General features: G+C 40.0%; 1 protein-coding gene across 3 annotated transcripts in view; it reads left to right on the top strand.

Annotated features, from left to right (window-relative positions):
* The window catches only part of LMO3 (LIM domain only 3), a 94811-nt gene extending 73080 nt beyond the window's left edge, over positions 1-21731 (top strand). The window contains exons 4-5 of one of the 3 annotated variants that reach the window (XM_088141319.1): positions 6862-6988; positions 21590-21731. In XM_088141319.1, the coding sequence (XP_087997445.1) occupies positions 6862-6967 (106 nt within the window). In that variant the 3' untranslated portion in view covers positions 6968-6988; positions 21590-21731. Of the gene's footprint in view, positions 1-6861; positions 8697-21589 lie in introns of those variants that run through there. The other 2 variants (XM_088141318.1, XM_088141317.1) reach the window with 2 other exon arrangements.
* The last annotated feature ends 1381 nt before the right edge of the window (positions 21732-23112 follow it).

Here is a 23112-nt window from a genome sequence, read left to right as displayed (position 1 = left end):
ATGCCATTTTTCTCTGGCTATATTTTGAGGTCTCAGATGGTTCCCAAACTGTGCTGCCCTCCCACCCCACCCCACCCCACACCATGTACACTCTGTCTTAATACCACTCCAACTATACTCTCTCGCTATATCCTCGTAAACTTACTTTCTGGCTGCAATCTGGAGCATGTCAGTACTGCCAGTTTCACACCATTGCAAACTAGCAAACACACAGCTCACAAGCGTGGTTCTGGCTTGAATTAACTTGAAATCCCATTTGGGGGTAGGAATGCTTGATGAATTAGCTATTTACTCATTCCTTTAGGAGACAAGTTCCTAATTTCTTATCCGCATATTTTTCATGTCCATCAGGTTTGCAATTTTTCAAATGTTAAACTGCCAAACATCTAAATTTTATTTCAAGAGCGAGTGCATATGTGTATGTCTGGCACACATAGAGCTTTTACTTGGGAAAAGGAGCTGTTTTATGAGCCTGCAAAAGGGACGCTAACCAGAAGTAATTAGTGTGGGGCAGTAAAATAATTTGAGAATCAGCCCAAGCCGTTTGATAGCATCGTAGTAAGTTCTTTTTTCCCCCAACTGTAGTGAGTTCTTTTTTTTCCCCCTCATGCAATGTGAATTGTGCAGCTGCCATAATTACAGCTTTCTACAATTACATTCTAAAACAAAGCCAAATTGACCTTTTTCATCACGTTGTGCAGAAAATTAAAATATCAGACAAGTAATAACCACTGTTTAAACTATGTAATAATGCTAAGCAATTAGAAGTTACAGGGCCATTTACAGTTCCTATACATCAAGCTTGTTTTGGTGCAGAACTAAAGAGTCTGCATTCAAAATAAGGTCAGTCTTTAGCCTACCAGGAGGATCTATTCAAGGAAGAAATAATTGCAGCCTCTTTTGAATTGAGACTCAAAAGTCGTTCCCATCGTCATTCCTCCAAACTACTCTTTGAGGGTCTTTATTAAAAGTGCCTAATACGTACTTGTTCGCTTCATTTATTCCATGCCTCCACAGCATATCTTTAGCTTTGGTTATGCACAATTAGCACTTAGTTATTGTCACTTCATCTCCTGCAAGATAAACTTCTTTAACGCGAGAAGACAAGTAATCTTTAGTGGTCAAGCAAGGCAGGTAATTTTTGATTCCTCCACCCCCACCCCACCCCACCCCCAGACAAAAGATGGGGCAAAGTTTCCTCTTCAGGCTTGGGAGAGAAATGAGGTTGGATTAGTGAATGGGCTTTTACCCCTTGAAAACCACACTACAAGCAGAAATTAAATTCTGGTGTATCATGGCTAGATCATCCTGATAGTAGAAATTTCAGGGAAATTTCAGGAAAATTTCAGGGAGGGACAAGGGGTATGCTATAAGGAGCTGTGGATCTAAATCTAAATCGTTCCCAGCCTTTCACCATACACCATGAGGTGTGGTCCAAAAAGTCAAGATGATGGTGTGATCAAAGACAGACATATAAACAGGTAGAGTTTTGACTATACCATCACAGCCATACCTTGCAGACACCCCTGGCCCTCAGCCAGATTAAAATTTATATAAACCCTGAATCTGGTTGTATATTCCGTGGTTTGGAATGAGAATGAAAATATAAATACAGACATCAGTTTGAAAGCAGCTCCAGGTTTCTGTGATCCCACAACTTTGGCTGCAGTGTATTTGAAACTGCAGTCAATCAAGCTGTGGTTATTGTTGCTTTTAAAAAGATACACCTTGGTTTGTGGCAGTCCATTTCTTCATTTGCAGGATCTACTTCATCCTGTCTCCTGGGCTGCAGTTTTTTTAAGGAAAAACCTGGCTTGAAGCCTTTCAGCTCCTCCTTGTAGAGATGTTGAGAATTTATTTTATTTTATTTTGATTAGTTTTAAGCACAGAACATGAAGTAAGGATGTAGGCAAGCAGGGTAGGTCTGTTTTGTTTTGTTTGTTAATCTCCTTTTTGTGTAGACATTGGAGGAGGGTTGTGTTAGTTTATGATAGCAAGAAATCAGGACACCTTTTCTAAGTAATAGAAAGGGCTAAGTTTTTGTGAACTGCAGCTGTATTGCCTTCATACAGTAGGTCCCAAACTGAGCTTGTTAGAAGATAGATGAGACAAAATGTAAGTAGAAACCTATCAAAGATTAGCATTTTTATGTTATGGAAACTAGGAATTTCCTGTTTTTAAGGCTTCGCTGAAGTTAAGAACAGCTATTAACAGTCTCTCTTAATTTTTCTCCTAAAGAAAACCTGAAGTGTAAATGCATGGTGGTGATCTCTTTTATAATAGCAGAAGTTTTAAATACAAGAAGTAGAAATCAGAAGTTTCAAGAAGGCTCTCCAAAGATCAAGTTTATAGGGAATGGACTGGGTAGGCTGTGCTAATCTAATTTAAATCATAGTTTATTGGTGGTAAAACAGTCTTATTCATACCCCCCCCCTTACCTGTCTCACCTAAATAGTCTTGACAACCTTGCCCATTAGCTAGTTTCTCATGAGGTTCAGACCAAGAAACTGGTTTAAAAGCAGGATATGTGCTCTTGAGATTCTGGGATGATTTTTAGTCAAAGCACTGAATTCTGATCATTGATTTAATAAAAGGGAACTTCATGTTGTCTTCTCCATATAGAAAGAGTTTTCTGAAGTTTAGAAATCCACGATTCAAATGGCTGAAGACATACTTTCTTTGACCTTCCATGTGTCCTTGTGCTGCAAAGCCTATGATCCCTCACCAGACTGGCTGTGACTTCTGGGTATTGCGATTGGAATGCCAAATTGTGTTCTTCTCTGGCTTAAAATTGGAAGGGCTGCATAATGGCCGAGGATTTCTCATTCCACATACTGTGCTGCTGTAGGATTTCCTGTTCAGTGCTAGCACTGCTCTCCTTGCTCAAGATAGGATGTAAAGTGAAAGGAGGCTGTTGCACACACCTTTTTAGATATGATCTTGAAATAGATTTGCAAGTACTTTCTTTGGCTGGGGAAAAAGGTAACATCTTCCATGATTTGATTTGGTTCCTGCTGATTATATGGGCAACATTAAGATCATGGCTTGCCGTTGCCTTTTTCTGAGATGTTCTTTCAGCTTTCCAATCTAATCTTCTCCCCTGGGATTTCTTAGCTGTCTCCTAAATATAAATCAGTCAGGCCTTGCTTGGTTTTTTTGAGCTCAGTTTCTGCTGTCCCCTGCTGTGAACTTGCATGGGTGGGAAACTTAGTTCGATTCAGAGGGGAGAGCGCCGTGGTACAAATTCTGCCTACTTTGGCCCTATTAGCCTTGGATCTGATGGGCTTTTCCCTTCCATCAGTGGACTTTACAGAGAAAAGGCATCTTCCACTATCTCCCACCGTGGTGTTTGTCAAGGGAGAGAAGAAACTCTCTGTTGTGTTTTGTCTTTCTGTCCATTGAATGATGTACAAGAATGACTCAACCTCTCCATTCATTCTAGCATGAATGATGGAGGTGGAATGGATAGAAACAATAGGGTTTCACACTTCCACCACTCCATCTTTTATATTTAGTTAATGGTTTGTGCATATTCATGTTTTCACGTGGATCGCTTTTATCTAACTGCTGGCATACACATTGGTGAGACAAATATTTCCTCAAATGGTGACAAAATTAGGCAAGAACCTGACTGTTTTTGCAGAGAGCAAGCTGACCCATCCGGACCCTACCGAAAGAGAAGCAAAAGAATGCATAGGACGATTTGCTCCCGCTGTCTCTGATCTCCATTCTGTAAGAAATATAATGAAATATAAAAATAGGCTGCAGGAGACCACAAATTGGGAAATACGTGCATTTGGTGAAACTGATTTGTCCATAAATAACTCCAGCATTATCAGGACCATTTTATAATCTGTATTTTCATTCAGACAGAGAGAGTGGGCTTTAATCCAAAACTGGGGGAGAGGGAAAGAGAAAGGCGTGTGGGGTGAGGTTTGGAGGGGGGGGGAAGAGTGAGAATCCACAAATAAACAGTCCAATTTTCCTTCAGGAGCCAGGCTAATTCTTTTCAATTCACTTTTTTATTACACTATTTTCTCCCCCTCTCTCTATTTAGCAAGCATAAGGATAAATTTCCAAAGCCACCCTGTTGGAAAATAAATGGCTTTGCTGTTTGTCTAGCATTCCAATCTTTACAAATGTAAATCAGTCCAACTGCTGTTCCATTTAAAACCTCACAACTTCACAAAGCATTAAAGGCCTCCTTTCAGTATACAATTTACTCAGTGACAATTCCCTCAGATTTCGGCTTCAAACATCATTAGAGAGTGACTGACTAATAAAAACGAGGGAGCTGCTATCAGAGGTTGGGCAGGTCAGTGCATATAATTCTGTGTACTTTACCTGGGTCAGCTATGCTAGACACTGCTATTTGAAGGTTAAATGGTTGCAATTAAGTACATATCCAGCCTATTCCCATAGCCACTCTGTTGTTCAGTGTACTGTAAACAGTGCACACATTTATTTCAGCTCTTAATTGTGTCCAAAATGTTGCCGTTTGGAAGATTATAGGAGGGGGAAAAAGGACATTGTAATCCAGTACCAAATTAAAGAATACTTTCTAGACAAAGGCGGGTGATTAGCTGAAGCAAAGGCGTCTTCGTCTATCCGCATCAATGCAAAAAAGTTTATTTGGGTGACTCTTTTTGATTTAATTGGACTGTAGCAAGCAGTTCCTCCCAGGATGTTTTTATAGATGGAGGGCTCTTTGCAAACAGAATATGACCCCCCAGCATAGCATTGTTCATTAGCTAAATTCTTCTATGTGCTGAAGGACCCCTTGCTGTGTCTGGGGGATGGTCCATCCTCTTCCCTAAGCTGCATTTAAAGAGATCACTCTTTTTTTTAAAAAAAAAAAAAGACCCGTGGTAGAAACCATCTCATCTCTACTCATGCCACCATGCTACAGATGGTTTGTCTGTCTGTAAAGGCCGATTCATGTAACTTCCCTTGAGCGCCAAATTCAAGGATGCGGATAGAAGGAACCCTACAAAGTCTGTGTGATGTTTTTGGTGTTTAATATTTTCCTGCTCTCCTGTAGCCCCTCATGGTGATACGGGTCCAAACTTGGCGGCATCTATATTTGTCACATGCATGCAGTTGATAGGTAAATAATTAACATCAGAGGTATCATTTCACCTAGTTTCCTGGAAATTTGCTTTCACGATAAAATGATCTCTATATTACAGATGGTTTGGCTTATGACTCCTCACAGTTATTACATTTTAGCCATGACTGAGTATTCTCTTTCCTCTTCATGTATGTGCTAAGCTCACATCTCACTGAGCCATAAAGTGGTTTGTTTGGTTAGGGTTCTGCATGTTGTATTAATGTCATGTAATGTAGTATATGAATCAATGCTGGATTTGGCACAAGCTAAACAAGCTATAGGCTAGGGCCTCACAATCTGCAGGGCCTCACAAAATTTCAGAATATCAGTTTTCTGATTTTGCAAAGGAGTTCATTATTACTTATATTAATCAAAGTGATCCTGATTACTTATTTTGTCAGCATTTTGTATATATATTAATGTACCTTAAAATTATTTTAAAAATAACATTTAAGTATTGTTTCCAGGATATGCTATAGAGAGAGATTAAGCCAGCCAAGTGATAAAGATGTGATCAGTAAATGCACTCATTTGAAAATAATTTGTATTTTTCACTTTAAATACCATGCTATTAAATAATTAAAAGGCATATACAGGTAGTCCTCACTTAACAAACACAATAGGGACTGGAAAATTCATTGTTAAGCGGGCGGTTGTTAAGCAAGTTGCGCCCAATTTTATGCCCTTTTTTTGCAGTGGTTATTAAGTGAATCACACAGTTGTTAAGTGAATTATGTGGTTCCCCACTGACTTTGCTTGGGGGAAGTCAGCTGGGAAGGTCACATGGTGACCCCAGGACGCTGCAATCATCTTAAGTGCAAGCTGTTTGTCATGGGCCCTGATTGCAATCACATGATTGTAGGGGCGCTGCAACACTTGTAAGTCTGAGGATTGGTTGTAAGTCCCTTTGTTCATTACTGTTGTGACTTTGGTCACTAAACAAATGGTTGTTAAGTGAGGACTACTGTATATGATTTCAATTTTTTGTGTGGCAACCCAAGGTCCTGTTTTGGTATGCACCTTAGTGTGACCTTCTGGTGTAATATTTTAACAAGGAGCCTACAAGCTTTATATAGCTTAGGGCCTCACCATGTCTAAATCTGGCACTGGTATGAATCCAGTTATACAGTAGTTCCCTAACTGGGGAAATTGGGCTGAGCCTATTGTCCCCTCTGTCTTGTCCCCATAGCTGCTTTTCTTCTATTAGAGAGAGGACATAGGGAGCCTATTCAGCTTATCTTGTGTTCAGGTTTTCTGGACTTTGAACAATTAATACTGAGATGTAAATCAGTATTTTCTGCAAAAGTTTCACCCCATGCTTCTGCAAGGTTTCCTTGGTACAATGGTTCAGAAGGAAGGGTTGCCCCCCTGAGTTCAGATCTGATCCTACCATAAGTCAACCACCCATTTGGAAGTCACACAGAGATATAGGGTGAAACGTCTACCAAAAACCTGATTAGTATGTCAGTGTTAATACCCTGAGCCTGGATAACCCAACCACAAAGTATATTCAACAAATTTGGGCTACTCTATTCCAATAAATTCCTATTCTGGTTGTCAAGACTTCCCGTGCAATCTAACACCATAGAAGGTCAGCATTCTAAGTCTTGTGGGGTGAGGAGAAAGGGCTGCGCCCCTATAAAAATGCAGTGAACCGTGGTTGCCAGTCTTAAAGATTCCTCCCCTGGTTCAAGGCTTTGGCACAGGATCCGGTGCAAACTGAATCATCTCTTTCCCTCTTGTATTTCCAGATTTTGCGTGGGAGACAAATTTTTCCTAAAGAACAACATGATTCTGTGCCAGACGGACTATGAAGAGGGCTTAATGAAAGAAGGGTATGCACCCCAAGTCCGCTGATTCAGACCCTCACCGCTCAGAGTATGGAAGCCCAACATTCTTCTCCTTTTCTTTCCTTTCCTTCTCTTTTCTTTAACATGTATATAAGAAATGACACCAGAACCTACTAAATAGCATAGATATAGGGAGACAGAATGGTCCTGTGGAATAAAAGGAAGACTGCACTTATCTGTAGTGGAAATTGCACCTGTTCACGGCTGGATGTTCATTAAAAGATATTGTAAATACTGCTGAAAGTTTAGTTTTGGTTTTGGCTTGCTGGTTTTTTGTTTTTTCCTTTTGTGTCCTTTGGCATGAGATGCTTATTTTGGACTAATGTACATAATATATTGTAAGATTTGAAGCACAAATGTAATACAGTTTTATTGTGTTACCATTTGTGTTCCCGTTTGCTTCTTTGTATTGTTGCATTTAGTACAATCGGTGTCTAAACTTTATTATATATTTATGCTTTCTGTATCTACCAGCTATTTTGAAAAAGCTATATCTTTCTAGTAAAACCAACAAACAAGGAAAAAAAAGAATTTTAAGAGCCAATCCCATTGTATTCTTCTCTGTATCGGAAGCTGTACAACTGCTACGTTGACATTTGAACTGTCCGATTAAAAATAACCGATGAGGTTGAGCCACAGTTAAGTACTTACTTCCATTGAAATGGATCGGATATATTTAAGTGCATGCTTAACTCTTCTGTTGAAATCAGTGGGATTTAGAAGTGCTTAACTTTTTACTAGATTATAATGCTAGCAACAGACAGTGCTGAACTTGCTGTGGTCCAAGATATTTTAGAAGATCATTGAAAACCTGCTGCTGCTTTTTTCCCTTTTTTAAAGAAAAGGAATGATGTTAGCTCTTTTCTTTTCACACTGTGCATTGAAAAGTACTTCCTGTTTTGCCATAATAATTTGGAAATGGCTATGTTGTCCCCCACCACCACCAACAACTTTACAGACAGGAGTTTTCAACTTTTATGGAGCAGGTATTTAATTCTTTTGGGGGCTGCTGTGCTCCACACCCTCCCTAAGAAAATGTAGTATTTGCCGTTTCCAATGTAACTGGGAATGAGGAGCTGAGCCCCAATGCAACTCAGTGCCTTTGGGTGTCATGTAAAATATTTTATATGTGTATATATAAATATTTCTGAAGTTATTTTAATGTAGCATAGTGATTTCTGCTCCTGTACAGGAACATATTATTTAAAAAAAAAAAACACCCTCAGTGTCTTTCCTAAATTTCATCTTGTTTAGGTCCAGCGGATTTGAGATTGTCTGGTCAATCCCATGTGTAACATTGACCATGAGTGCCCTCTTGAGGTTACTATCTGTGTGCTAATGCAAGACAGCTGGACCTGCCAGAGACACTTCCATGGTGTCTATCCCACCACTGTGGCAATGCCTTCATGCTGGAGACTTACCAAAACCTGTGTAATCATTCAGAAGCACGATCTTCTCTTTTGCTTTGGGCTGCCATTTGTGGAAATAGAAATGAAACGCCTCCAGTAGAGCCCTAAGGTTTTAGCATCTGTTCCTTTGTAGATGTGTTTGATCAAAACTTAACTGGATATTGTATTTTTTTTTGTTTGTTTGTTTGTTTCTTAATTTATTGTTATCCATTCCAAGTTGTTGGGGTGGGAACTTCTACGAATAAATAAAATCTAAGGATTGGATGGCAATATTTGAAACTAGTGCTTCTCAACTTCCCCTCGCATTCTTGTTGGCCAACTGCTGGCTGTCTAATAAAGGTACCATTGTAACAGCTGTTCAGAAAAATCACCAGTTGAAATGGGAAGATTCACAGCTTCTCTGCTTGCACAATTTCGCTGGTGGTGGTAGCACTAGTACTACTCACTCTCCAGCCAGCTGGCCACCTTACAGACATCATTTGAAGTCCTCAGACCAATGCATTGTAAGATGACCACAGCACCTGCTTGGGTAGGCAGATCCACTTCATGATCTATTGCTCTGAGCATGGTCTTTCAATTAATGGGGCTTGGCACCAGTTCATCAGATATCCTGATCTGCCAAGCAAAGTGATGCTTCATTCTGTCTAATGGGTATACTGGAAAGAGGACAACTGTATTCCCTCTTGGTGTTGCAGTCGGGCAATCCAAAGATCTTTTATGGTTTCTTTCTCTACCTGGCCATTTTATGCAACTCCTGTAGCCGTGTTTGTCATGTACGAGAAGGCTATCATACTCAGGAATGGAGGCCAAGTTCATTTTGTTCACTGTGTCATATGATTTTCACCTCCCACACTAATTTGCACCTCCCACACTAATAGGCATTGTGAGGCACAATTATTCTTCCTTTAGAACGTGGAATGCTGTGCTCCATTAAAAAAAAAGTAGTACACTGGGGGAAGTTGTGCACAAATATGTGAGCTGTAGGCAAATGGTGTGTAAGAAAATACTTTGAGCGTTCTTGCAAAATCTTGTATAATAGGATACTGAACACAGAATCAGTGAATTTTCATGCAAACTTCTAAAAAAATGCAATGTACTGTGGAAATATGCTGAAACATATTTGCATTTGGAAAAAAAAAGTGCAAATACAGTATTGCAAAAAGCAAAGTGCACAAATTCAATTTTCCTGGTCATATCAGAGCGATACCACTAGTTCCCTTTTGTCACTGCTGACTACTTTTCACCAACACTAGTAGCTCGATGCATGGAGTGATCTTTAGCCTACTTTTGCACTTGAGCTAGTAGAAGGAAACCTAATATTGATCTCAGGACCATATGGCCTGCCTCTGAACAGTTTGCCATCTCATCTTTGTGCATATACTCTGTGTGTGTGCGCGCGCATGTGTGTATCTAGCTCTCATTATTACATAACAGGCACACTGAAAAGCTATGAGTTTAACAGACATGGAGTGGAATGCATGCATGTTAGAAAAGATGCAAAGCTCAGGAAAAAGATAACATTATTTAGCACACAGCAGCAAGTTGATTGATGCATATAGGTAAAAGAGCAGAAATGATGATCTCAGGCAAAATGAAAACAAAAAGATGACTATTAGCCTCAGATGCTAGATTGAATTTCAGGCGGCCCATGAGTTCTGGATGATAAGCTGTTAAGATAATATTGCTTGCTCACTTGCTTGTTTTCTTTGTAATGAGGTTGCCTGCATTCATTTCTGAATAGGTTGTTTTCCTCTCATTTTTTGGAAGATTTTTTTTGTCCATTTACTTAAAGAACAGTTCAGACAACTAGAGACCAAGCAATAGAAAAAGTTTCAGGGTTCAGCCCAGTATTGTCGCCTGCAAATTCAGCAAAATAACACAATAACAAGTTGATAGTTGATTGGGTCATTGTCCTGTGGCTTGATTCAGTCTAATCTTTTTCATGACAGCACTGATGATCCTCAAACACAGAGTTAAAACATACAGATAGTCTGTGCTTAACAACTGCCCTGTTTAGCAACTATTTGAAGTTACAACGGTGCTGAAAAGGTAATTTTACAATCAGTCCTCACACAATGTTGCAGCATACTGCAATCAGGTGATCACCATTTCCGTGCTTCACAGTGGCCTTCCAACAAGCAAAGACAAAGGAGAAGCTGGCAGTAAAATTGCAAGTCAAGATCACGTGATGTCTCGCTTAACGACTGTGGCACTTAGCTATGGACTTGCTGGTCCCAGTCATGGTCATTAAGCGAGGACTACCTGCATTCCATTTCTTCCCATAGTTCTTAACAATCCACAACTACACAATGTTACATAAACACGGGTGTTTAGTAAACCTATCCAAAATTGGTCAAGAGACTGTTTGAAACCCTATCAAATCACTGGGGCAAAAATCTTCAGGCATTCCATCTTAGAACCTGCTAAATGGCCAAAGTACTTACAAATTAATTCACATTAGGCTGTATCATTTTCTGGATGGCCCACATGACTGAACCACCCAATCACTGCTAGGAATATATGTACTGCATGGAGTTCTGCAGATCCAATGGCAGTGTGAATAGGAAATTGCTTTACTAAGTCTGTGCAACCTATTTGTAGAGGTGGCCCTCCAGATCTGCTGTTGGAAGAACAGAAACACTGTTCTGCGGGTCTCTCCACAATGTTTGCCACCAAAGTGAAACTACTAGGAATGGTTTGCACAGCTTCAACTCTTGACCACCATCACAGTTGGAGCGATCAAGCTTTCAGATGAGATAAACATCCATCCAGTGCCACCATTCTGCAACCTTCGCCAAGCTGCCATCCTCCAGCTGTCATATTGCCTGGGATTTCTGGGGGTTGTCAGAAACATTGTAAAGCAGAAGTTTTGGAAAGCTTGTTATAGTGTTGACTTGATAAGAATTCAGTGACTGGTTCTTACAGTAATGTTACCTCTTCCTATAAGAGAGTGACATCGGTATTAGAAGCAATCATATTTTTGGTTCACCTGGTGTGTTATTTTGGTTTCAATATCCCATTTTATTGTCCATTAGACACTTAAACTGCTTTTCCAAAACAAAGCTAGAAATGGTAAAAAAATAAAGAGGTGTACTTCTACTGACCATAGGATGAACAGTTTCATACCAAAGTAGGTGGCCCTTTGGATAATCAAGTTCTAAGCAATAAGATTATACTCAGGCCTCTATTAAATTTAGTGTAGAGCCAGTTTGGTTTAGTGGTTAAGGCACCCGGCTAGAAACCAGAAGACCGTAAGTTCTAGTCCACCCTTAGGCACAAAGCCGGCTGGGTGACCTTGGGCCAGTGCCCTCTCTCTCTCAGCCCTAGGAAGAAGAAGAAGGCAAGGGCAAACCACTTCGGGAAACATTGCCAAGAAAACTGCAGGTACTAGGTCAGGCAATCACCAGGAGTCAACACTGACTGGAAGGCACCAAAAAAAAAAAACCCCCCTCTATTGAATTGTGCTTTCACAAAGCAACTGGCAAAGACTAAGTTCCTTTCACTATGGGTGTAACATGAACCTGAAATTGTGCACTGGTTGGCAACCTAGCTATTTTATTTTATACCGAGTATCCAGGCCATCTCCAAGGCAATCTCACCCAGAGTTTCTCCATGTGAAAATGACTAACCTGAAGTATGAGAGATGAAATTGCCAGGCTGTTGATAGCAGCTACTACAGCTCTACTTAATGCTGCTAATGATCTCATCATCTACAATAAATGGTATTATCCTCAGTAGCTACCTGGCAGTCTTCCCCACTGATACTAGGTCAGATGGTAGAAGCTGCACTTCATTCACAGTCATCTCTCCCCGCTCTAAAGGATGGCTCATTGCTTCACACTAATGCTTCAGCATTTGCATCAGTCATGAAAATGAGGGTCCTTAATCACTTGATTGAACAAGACAGAATGATCAAATTTAACTAGAGGCTATCCCCAAGTCTCTTTAAAGTTCCTTTCAAATGCAAAGCCAAAAAATGGCAAATACTTTCCAGCTTATATGAAGTGAACATGCAATATAAAAAGTACTGAAGGAAAAATGAAAACAAATGAGAAAGGTACAATTTTGTACAATTTGAAATAGCTTTGATAGGTCATAATTACCAGACCAGATTTGCAAAAATTTTAAATGACTATTTCATTCTAGTCATGCATCTAAATTTCCACCAGTCTAGCTAGTTACATGCAACTCCTCGTCATTTCCCAAATATGTATCAGTGTGGCCTAAAGATTAAGTGAAAGGAAGACAAACTTTTATCTACCTAATCCACAAGATCTAAGGGATCAGATCTTGAAGGCACTGATGAAAGTTAAAAGGGATGTATTGAAAGATCTTCAGGGAGATTGATATAAGGAAAAAATGCAAAATGGAAGCTAGGAATACACACAAAAATAGCATAGTGTTACATAAACCTCACTAACAGAGAAATTAACAAAAATAAAATAAGGTGGAAAAACTAAGACATTGTAAGATGACACAATCTATTCCAAGCTTCTAGGACTCAATAAGCATATAACTTTAAATAAAAAATTAGCATAAAGGAACATGGTCCAAAGCTGACATCAAAACTGAAGAACTTTTTTTTTAAGTGAATTGCTGATTGACCGATTAAGAGGCAGAAATCCCTTTTCCCATTATGTTGTTTATATATTTATTTTACACAATTTCCATGCCACCTGAATCATAAAGACTGGATGGCTCACAGATGTGAATAAACATAATAATATAATGACATATTGTATAACCACTGAAATGATAATTACAAAAATGAACCCAGCCAGTAACACATGTCCAATGTGTTTAATACCGGGTAAAAGAGTAAGAGATTGTGGGGTGCCTGGGAAAGGAATGGATGAGAACGCAGATCATAAACATCATGAGTTAGCGGTAGTCATGTCAGTTGATGGCTTACCTCTTAAACAACAACTTAGTCCAGGTGAAGAGTAATTTGGGAAGAAGCATTTGAAGAGACTCTGCCTTAATTTACTCATTCACTATAAATGAAGCTAGGAAATTCCTATTACAAGATTCCATTTTTTCTCCAGACCACCATTAAAGATACATTACTGAAATCTGTGCTTATTTCCTTGATATTGGCCTGTGGTGTGAAGCTTGAGCTAAAGGATGGTTTCACTTCCTCCGTTAATGTTAACAGGAAGGGGAGCCATCTGGGGCAGCCACAAAGAGGCAAATTTCCTGGCTCCTGCCCCCTCAGTTTCCCAGGGGATGGAGATACATAGCATGGTTTGAATATGTAGGATTGGCAGTGCCTGCTTGGAGCAGGAAGTTCCAAAAGTAACTATGATACAAGAGATGAAGGGCTTTACAGGCAATAGCCAGAACTTTGAATTATACCCAGAAACCTATAGATAGCCAGTACAGTGACCAAGGAAGGGACATTATTCTATTGAATGGGCTTTTGACTGATAGCACATGGACCTCTGCATTCTGCAACAATTGAAGTTTCTGAATAGTCTTCAAAGCCAACCACAAGTAGAGTACATTGCAAAAGTCCAAGATAGAAGACTACCTTCAAGAAATGGCATATCTGGCATTTAAGTCAAAGCTGGTTCTATAGTTTCCACTTGCTGTGCCAGCAGGAGCCCACATCCAAGAGAACTCAGATAACATACCTGCTTTTCCAAGGAGGGTCTAACCCCATCCAGAGTCAAAGTTGGAGCTTCTAAGAAGTCAGAAGGTTTCTGAACAAGCAGCCAATCCATCTTGCTGGAGTTCAACTTGAGTCTGTTTTCACCCATCCAGTCCCCAGCAGCCTATTCTGTGTCTCCTAGTTGGCCCAAAGTAGAAATGTACGTACTGATGGTACTCAGTCCTGGACCAATGGATAACTTCTTGCAGTAGCTTCATGGAAATGTTAAATACTTTGAAGAACAGGCAGCTTTTATAGTATGATCACCAAGCAGACTTACATCACCACCCTACCACTACCAGAAATGGTAAATGTGGCCTCCAGTTACCAAAACATTGCCCATTCTTAGCATTGCCTGTAACTTATTGGATACAACACTCCTCTGTGCATAAGAACTAGAAGTTACATTTCCAAATCAGGGAATTTATAAGTGGTGTAGGCTTTCATGACCAATATCTGTTGGGCAGCATTGGGCTTCAGGGTTTAGTGACCATGGTCTAGAGAAAATGGGGCAATCTGAAACATGCCTGGACAAGGACCCAGTCAGGACTCAGCTGCTCAGACTGACCAACCAGAACCCAGCACAAAGAAAGAACCAATCAGGAATCAGCACTCCAAAAATGACCAATCAGAAACTGGCATGAATGAAGGATCAGGAACCAACACCACCAAAATGACCAATCAGGATTGGGCACAAGCAATGAACAATCAGAGACTAACTCTCACCAACCTGCACCAATCAGAAACCAGCTTAGCTAAAGACCAATCAGAAGTCAGGACACCTGGCTATAAAGTCAGGAGCCCAACCAGTCCCTGCTCATTTGTCTGTGGTCTGCATAGTAGGTCACCTTGTCTTTAAAGATACCATCCACAATAATGTCAGGAAATCTGTCATCTAGACCACAGTCACTAAACCCTGAAGCCCAACACTGGCCAACAAATTGATAAGTATTTGCTTGCTTTTTTTTTTCACTGTAATGCAAGAGGGGGCAACTCATAACCTACATACTGTATACTGGATTTGAGGCCATAAGCACTAGCAGTTATTTTGGAGGGTCAGTTTTGAGGATAGGGATAGCATAGTTTTAAAACGGGAAATAGAAGCACATGCATTAAAAAAAAAAAAACATTCCTGCCTTTAAACCCCTCTATCCCACCCCTAAACCTGAGTGACCAGGCTAGGTTTTTGTCACCATATCACCAGAAGGTCTTTTGTAGCTATCAACAGACTAGGAGATTAAGCTGCATCCTCTGATGAAGAAGAAGTTGCTGGTACTTCTTTAGTATGACTTAATTATTTTCTATATCCAATTTGCATGTTACATTTTCCCATTTCCTGTAAGAATATGAACTAGTACAAGCATTACAGACTAGTACAAGCATTACAGATTTAAGATTAGCCACATCTCTTTCTCTTTTTGGAGGCCATAGGTACAGAAGCGTTCTTGGAAACTTCAAAGGCAGGTGGGACTTCTGGGGATGAAGGATGTGTCAGGACAAAGAAGGATTTTACAAACCAAAATGGATCTGTGTTGTGAGCTTTCCCACTGAGATGTACCCTAAATGCCTTTGGAACAATTTCATTCTGACATAGATTCTCTGCAAAGACTAGCAAAAGTATACTTGCCATCTTCCCCTTCTTTACAGTGTCGTTGGATGAAAGCTTTCTGAAAAATTTTATGTAATCAATGTGTTCAGAACATTATCTGATACAAATTGCTCATTAACTCAATAGCACATCATAATAAAGACAATTAATTAATGAGTCACCCTCGGATCACTTTGATTACAACACAGCTTGTTGAAATGGCAATTATAAATTATGCTTCCTCTTTGTTCGTGTGTGTGTGTGTGTGTGTGTGTGTATATATATATATATATATATATAAATCTCACATCATCATGGCCAATGTGATTTAACAAACACATGCTTGCAGCCAATTGGAAGATTAGCTTCATAAAGGAGTGAATGCCTTGTGTCCTAAAGATCCTCAAACAATGACTGGATGCTATCTGACAAGAACCTTGACAGTGTTTCCCTTATTTCCTCTAAGAAGTATCTTTGTCACTGTTATTCCCATTTTACAGATAAGTGGCTGAAGCCAAAGGCCTTTGCAGATCATTGATTTCTAATTAAGCAACTGTACAAGTTATTTTTCACATCTGTGCTACTGGATGGACAGAAGAAGCCATGAGGGAGACACTAGTTTGGCCTCAGACAAGCTGAAGGAGGTTCCATGATATCAGAATGGCTCTTCTGCCTCTGTCAGTTAGGTTGTTCTCTGCTGGGTCTAAGATACAATATGATGTCTGGGTGTGTGTGAATGTGTGTGTGTGTGTGTGTGTGTGTTATAACTCACTGAAGATCATACACATTATATGTAGAAGCTTACTGACATTTCATTCCACTCATTTAAAAAAAGGGTCTCACAATCAAAGTAGAAATTACTTTCAATATTTATAAACAAATTAATGTGCAACATTTGGAGGAAAAATGCAAATCAGTGGAAAAGAAACTAACAGTTATTGACATCACAACTTGCACAGAAGTGGAATTTATTCCAATTTGTATTTAATTAATGCTTAATTTTTCCCTTAAAGCAAATATTAAATTTACAGGAGAGATTTTCCATGCCACTAAAACAGGAGAAAAGGGGTTATATTTCCTCCTCATGTGTTCCATGTTTTAAATTACTAGAAGGGTAGTCTCCAAAGCTGATGGATATTTTTTTAAAACATGCAGCAAGTTAAATGCAGAAATGCTTCTTAGATCTAGTTCAGCTTTTTACACATTAGGAAATATGAAACTCCAGACTTGAGATCCTTGGTGGCTTCTTCCAGTCAGAGAGGACAACATAGGCTGGATGAACTATGCCTTCTGACCTCCCATGTATGGTGCCATATAAGAAGCCTGTCTCTGTAAATACTTAAGTTTACCATTCAGCTTCTGGACAGAATCTCAGTCTCTGTTCATATCAGTCCCTCCTTTAAACTGAGGACATCTCTTAAGACCATGCTAAAAGAAGTCCAACCCATCTGAAAGCTGAGAAGAACTGCTTCAGAGATTTATTGGTGACATGAATGCTGTCACCCTTACTGGTTGGCCTTCTGAAGAGCATGGAAGCTAAATGTTTGTGTACTCAACCCTAGACTGGCTCAGAGCTATTACAAGAATAGAAGGACTCAGCATGGATGGCTGTCATGATTCCCAGCAGATGCATATCTACTCAGCAGCCACATGTCTGTGGGAGGATGAGTTAACAGCTTCCAAGAGTGTCCCACAATCTTCAGTGAAGTTTATGGAATTATTGCTGTAGCATTTCCAATCATATCATAGTGTGGCCACCAAGGTGTGCTCAATGGTTGCTGATATGTTTGTAATGCACCTTTCAGCCATGAGGCTGTTCTGGGCTTGAGAGCTGTTCTCTGATGGCCACTCCTCTGACTGTGACAAACTTCCACTGTCCAAAGTGACAATTACTCTGGGGCATGGTGCCAGATTGAAAAGTGCTACTCGTGGTGTGGAGTACAAGGCTAAAGAAAAATACCCACATCTACAGTATGTTCTTTCCAAGTAGGAATACCCCCACAATGACCTAGATTATGGCAGACTTGATCTGCTAACTTTAGTTGTTTAGTAAGTCAAAAGTAGATTGCAAATATATTTTAAAGCTACTACATCGATTACAGGACTCAGCAGGATTCCAGTTAACCAGGAAGACACTGAAGAGCTTGACAACGAAACCCAACAGGCTATCTATAGTGAAGAAGAACCTGGAAATATATTTCAGGATTATTGTAAAATAATGCATCAAAAACAAACAAAATAGAAGCAGCAGCAGCAACAGCACATACAAAAAAAAAAAAAGTTCTAATGATGAAAAAGAAGTGCCTAGTGGTGTTGGCAGTGATCCAACAATATCTAACTAGGGTTAGTTAGTCGGTTTTGCACATATTGGTTTACATTCAAATTAAATGCTGCCTATATATCCAAAGCAAGACGTTTCCTCTTTGTTCTTCAAAAAAGACTGCTAAAAGCCCTTGTTGAGGTTGGGTTGGATCTGCAGCAAGGTTTTCTGCTCTATGCTCACTCTCTCTGATAGGACACTCTTAAATCCAAGACCTCCATTATCGGTGTAGTCAGAACAAAGAGTCAAGAAAGCCCTATTTAGGAAAGTGGAAAGGCTAAGGCACAGAACTGGCCCAAGACACTGCTGCCTTGGACAGACAGGATGGCAACTCCTTCCATTCAGGTACAAACCACCAACCTGACCAGCAATCAATGGAACATCAAGGAACTTAGTACTCTCCAAAATGTGACAGTTCCTGCAATACTTATCCCACTAGCTGAAGTTCAAAGTATCTGGAGGACACAAGATGATTTCTGCAAATATATGGTAAATGCTGCGCCACATACGATGTATCTTGGGCCACTCCTGTGCACTACCTTTCTATATTCTTCCATAGAACCTCCTCATCCCTTTGATCCAACCACACCAGTAATAGTGGTCTTGGATTTCAGCTCTCCAGGTGGCAAATATGATGGCTGCGTGCCTGCAATGTACATTTAAAAAGGAGCTTCAATTGCACGGTTGCAGCCATCTTCTTGACTTTTTCGCCTCCCATCTGCAGATACCTCCTGACACAGTCTATCCAGAGGCACCCCAAGGTGTTTGAGAAGGAATGTAGAGTTGGAAGTTCCAGGCTTCTTTTCCTAAGAAGTTGGGCTTCTGGGAGAGGGGTGGAAAGAAAATTAAGCATCTGAGAGACCTCATACCTCTACTTTACTTGGCTGTTTTTCTTTTTTCTTTTGCCAGAAAATTATTTGGCAACACAAGCGGGTGAGGAGGGGATAGAGCCACAGAAAAAATAGACTCTGGGCTACAAGTAGCTTGTCAGGCCCCAGCTCTGAAGAGACCAGCTCAGTCTGTCTTGGGGTTTCCTGAGCTGATATTCTGAATCAAATTTCTAGCAAATCGTTGGTGGTTGCTTTTTGTTTTTTGTTAAAAAAAGAGTGATTTTTACACATTGCTCACCATTGGCAGAAAACACATGTCTATCTCCATGTTCTGCGACAGATTCTACAGCCACAGATTGTGAAATATGGCTGATAAGAACAGATTTTTTTTTTGTAGAATCCTTGTTACTGCACATTTTTCCCCTCAATCCCCAAGAGGAAAATCTAATAAAAGAACACAAAGTCTCCACCTAAAGTTTCTATACTACCTTGGTTAAATGCCATTCCACAAAGCTTATAGTGTAATTATAACAGTTCCCTTAGGTAAGTAAAAAAACATCTGTTAGTAACACATAGCAGGTGTTAGCAATTACACATACTGGGTTTTTTTTTTTTCCTGTTACCAAAAATGGTTTTAATTAAAAAGAATTCTGCTGCCTGAGAAGCAGGGCATGCTAAGTCCAAACACACTTTTGTCAGTGTGTCTCTGCCTAATGTAGTCCGTGAACTTACATAAAGATTTTTCACTCGAATGGGGAAAAAAGGAGTCAAAATTAACAAGAAGCTTGCAGGCTCTAGAGCCCCCATTCCGAATTGAGTTGCGATTCTCTGCGCTTCTTTCCCACTTTCATCTATAATCCACTCCCAATTTGTATTCTGGGATGAAGCTCCGTCAATCTCTGAAATCTATATATGTCATCCGATTACTGAATAGCCCAGTGAAAATATTTGAGCATCACAGGATGAATAAACTTCAAAACCAACAGTCACAGAAGCTGAAGATAATAAAGCTTAATTTGCAAAGGACTGAAATCACCCGCTGTATTCTTTGCCCACTCTTGTAAGCAGTACCCATCCCGGTTTGCTTTTTAAGAATTCCCTATATTATTGTGGCCCATATTAGTATATCTTCAGATGCTAAGAAATGCATGTCATGATGCATTTTGAGATCCAAAGCTGGGGGTTTATGGGAGCTGAAATCCAGCACTTTGGCAGATGCCAGTCAGGAGCATAAGAGTCAGACCAATTGCTCGTCTTACACTCCATCCAGTTTTCCACAGTGGGGGCAGACAGCTTCAAGATCTTTGTAAGCTGTCTAGAGTCATATATATGAGATGGGCAGCTATATAAATCTGAACAATAAATGAATAAATAAATGTGGACAATCAGGCCTACCACAACAGGATGATACTCAACATCTGTAGGACACACCTCTGACCCATTGGTACTATGCCGACTGCAAAACAAGACTGGCATGCTATCATCTGGAAAGAATATGCCTGCCCCGTTTGGGGCCGGTTTGCGCATTATATACATATGGATAGGGTACTTAGTGATACAGGTCATATTGTTACTGGATGTTTGCGCCCCACTCCACTTGATAAACTGTATATCTTGGTGGGAATAGCCCCACCAAGTGTTAGAAAGAGCGAGGCACAAGACGTGGAATATGGAAAGGTGTTACATGACCCGACACACCCATTATTTGCTCAAGTACCTCCCACAAAAAGATTGAAATCAAGGAGGAGCTTTTTAGATTGCACCGAGGAGATTGCTACCACACCTCAAACAGAGCAATTAAAAAGATGGAAAACCCAAGCAAAACATCTTTACGATTGGATAGAACCGCTTGAGGAATTGCCTGGAGGTTCCAAGGAGGAGTGGACGGTTTGGAGATGTTTAAATAGACTGTGCACTCGTTTGGGTGAAGCTAAAGATCAAATGGAAAAATGGGGATTTCTTCCTGAGGACAAGGATATTTATTGTGAATGTGGTGCTATTCAAACAATTACCCATCTTTTGCAGTGCCCCTTGGGACCGACATGCACACAGAATGACTTGCTGGTTGGAAATACCTTTGCCATCAACGTGGCCTAGCACTGGGCAAGAATTATATAAATCTATATTTTTATTAAAGTTTTTAAAAGTTTTTAAATTTAGATTAATAATGATCTCCCTTCCAGTTTCTGCATTTCTGATATGAGATGAGATCTGGAAAGAAAATAAATAAACCCAGGCTTTGGCCATCTCTTGAAAAAATCTCCCTCCTTGCTTTGTCCAAGGGCTGGATAGAAGACACCTTCCGTTGCTTTGCTCTTGTGTTTGTGGGCATTTCACTGGGGAAGCTGTCTACCACATCCCTTGTCCTCCTTTCCAATTCATGATTCATAGCCTGGAGACAGGGGTGTCTCCAGGGTGTGGTCAAAACAGTCAATATGGGGTCCACAATGGTGCCATTGAAGCTCCTCCTTCAATCGCACTGTCATGAGCACCATCTTGACCCTTTTACCATACCCTGTGGATACTCCTGCCTGGGGTGAAACCCAAAATGTGTTTGGGAGTTGTACACAGAGGACAAAGCAATTTAAAAAAACCATGGTGGCCTTATGGTGTGTTGGAAATAATATGAATATAGAATGGGAGGTGGTATGGTAGAACCCCATAATTATTATCTTTTCTCTCACACACTTCAACACTTTGTACTTGGTGAAAGGCTAACAAAAGAATTAGAATGAAGATTCTTAAAATTTTCCTCTTGCATGAGACTTAAGGCAGAAAGCAGGAATAAATTTCATTCTAGAGAATGATGTTTCTTTTCTTATTTCCTTTCAGGACATAGCCTTGGAAAGTCTGCAAGGGCACCACATTTTTCCTATCCTGGTCCCAGAGCATTCTGGGGGACCAAAAATGGTTCCAGAAAGAGTTCTGCTCATGCTGCTATTACAGTAAATATGAGGGGAAGAAGGAAAGGAGCTCCTGCCACTTGCTACCCCCACCCCCCGAAAAAAAAATACATATTGTGGAGAATGCTTGCATATAAGAAATTGCCTATGTTGTCTATTTCTGGATTTTGGAATGAGATACAGTATCTTGTTACAGAAGGGTGCTGCACACACAGTAGATTTTTGAATTGTACTCCTCCTTTTGGGGAATACGTAGCTGTTCTCAGCTTCTAATTTGGGGAATGATTGATTCAAGTTCTCACTCACAGGTAGTCAATAACAGCTCAGATCTGCATAAACAATACGGAATGATTAGCTCAGACAAGCATTCCCTTTCAAAAGGAACGGGAACTTAATTTGCACTCCCTCACAAAGATGTGGAAGAATAGCCAACTTGGTTACAAAGATAACGATGGGTTTGACATGCCTACTCCTTAACAAACGGGTCAGTACAGTAATAAAATTAATGTAAAGATGCAAGCCCCCCACCATCACCAAGAGATAGGAAAATAGTGTTTGTCAAAAAAAGAGAGGAAGCATCCATTGTGGGAATAGTATGGAAACAGAAGCCCAAGTGCTGCTGAAAGTGATAACATCCAGGGCCAAACTGACAGGCTTAAAGGAAAAAGTGAGTGCTAAAATAAGGCAAGACCAACCATAACTTTTGTTCTGTAAAAAGAAGGAACGTTAAAAGGTTTTACTTTCCCTAATGCCAATGTCTTCACCCAACACACAGTCTCTGTTTTCCATACATTGAGTCAGAAAATGTTCAGGTTCTTCCTCCTTAATGTTCACTGGAAGGTAAGTAGAATCTCTTTGCAAGGACACTCCTACTTGTATTGATAACTGAAGAATTTCACAGGGAATATATATATATATATATCACAAATTTTCTTACAAGTGTGACTTTTTTGCATGAACTCAGAGATGATGGGAAATGATTTCAACAAAGACTTGAGAAATTTACTTATTGGACTTCAGCCTCAGGAAGCTCATGCTAAAACAGAAGTAAAAAAGGGCATCAAATATTTTGTCCAAAATCCTATTTATTCCACTCCTGGGGAAACTGCTGCATCAAAAGGACAGAATCAAACTGCAGTGTGAAATTACTTTGAAGAAATAGCCATGAGCAATTCATATTTAATGAAGTGATTTGCTGATACTATTAAGAGCTAGGAGCGGAGGGAGGGAGAGACCCAAACACCAGAAGATATTTCACGAAACTTTTCTTTCTCTACTTTGTAGGTGCCCATAGGTTTGTCATGCTCAATTAGGGATAGAACAAATATTGTCCTGAAATATTTCTATCTGAGCTTAGACCTTAAGATGCACACGTGCACACGCACACACATATGCGCACGCATGTTAATGCCCTTCAACAACTCTCTTTAGGCAGTCCACTGTCAAATGTCT

The sequence above is a fragment of the Python bivittatus genome, unplaced genomic scaffold (genome assembly GCF_059951505.1).
Source record: "Python bivittatus isolate LINGU-HERP-01145 unplaced genomic scaffold, Pbiv_v1 ctg000330_np1212, whole genome shotgun sequence".
In the NCBI taxonomy this organism is placed as follows: domain Eukaryota; kingdom Metazoa; phylum Chordata; class Lepidosauria; order Squamata; family Pythonidae; genus Python; species Python bivittatus.
Note: the sequence above shows the minus strand (reverse complement) of the source record. Positions and strands in the feature narration are given on the sequence as shown.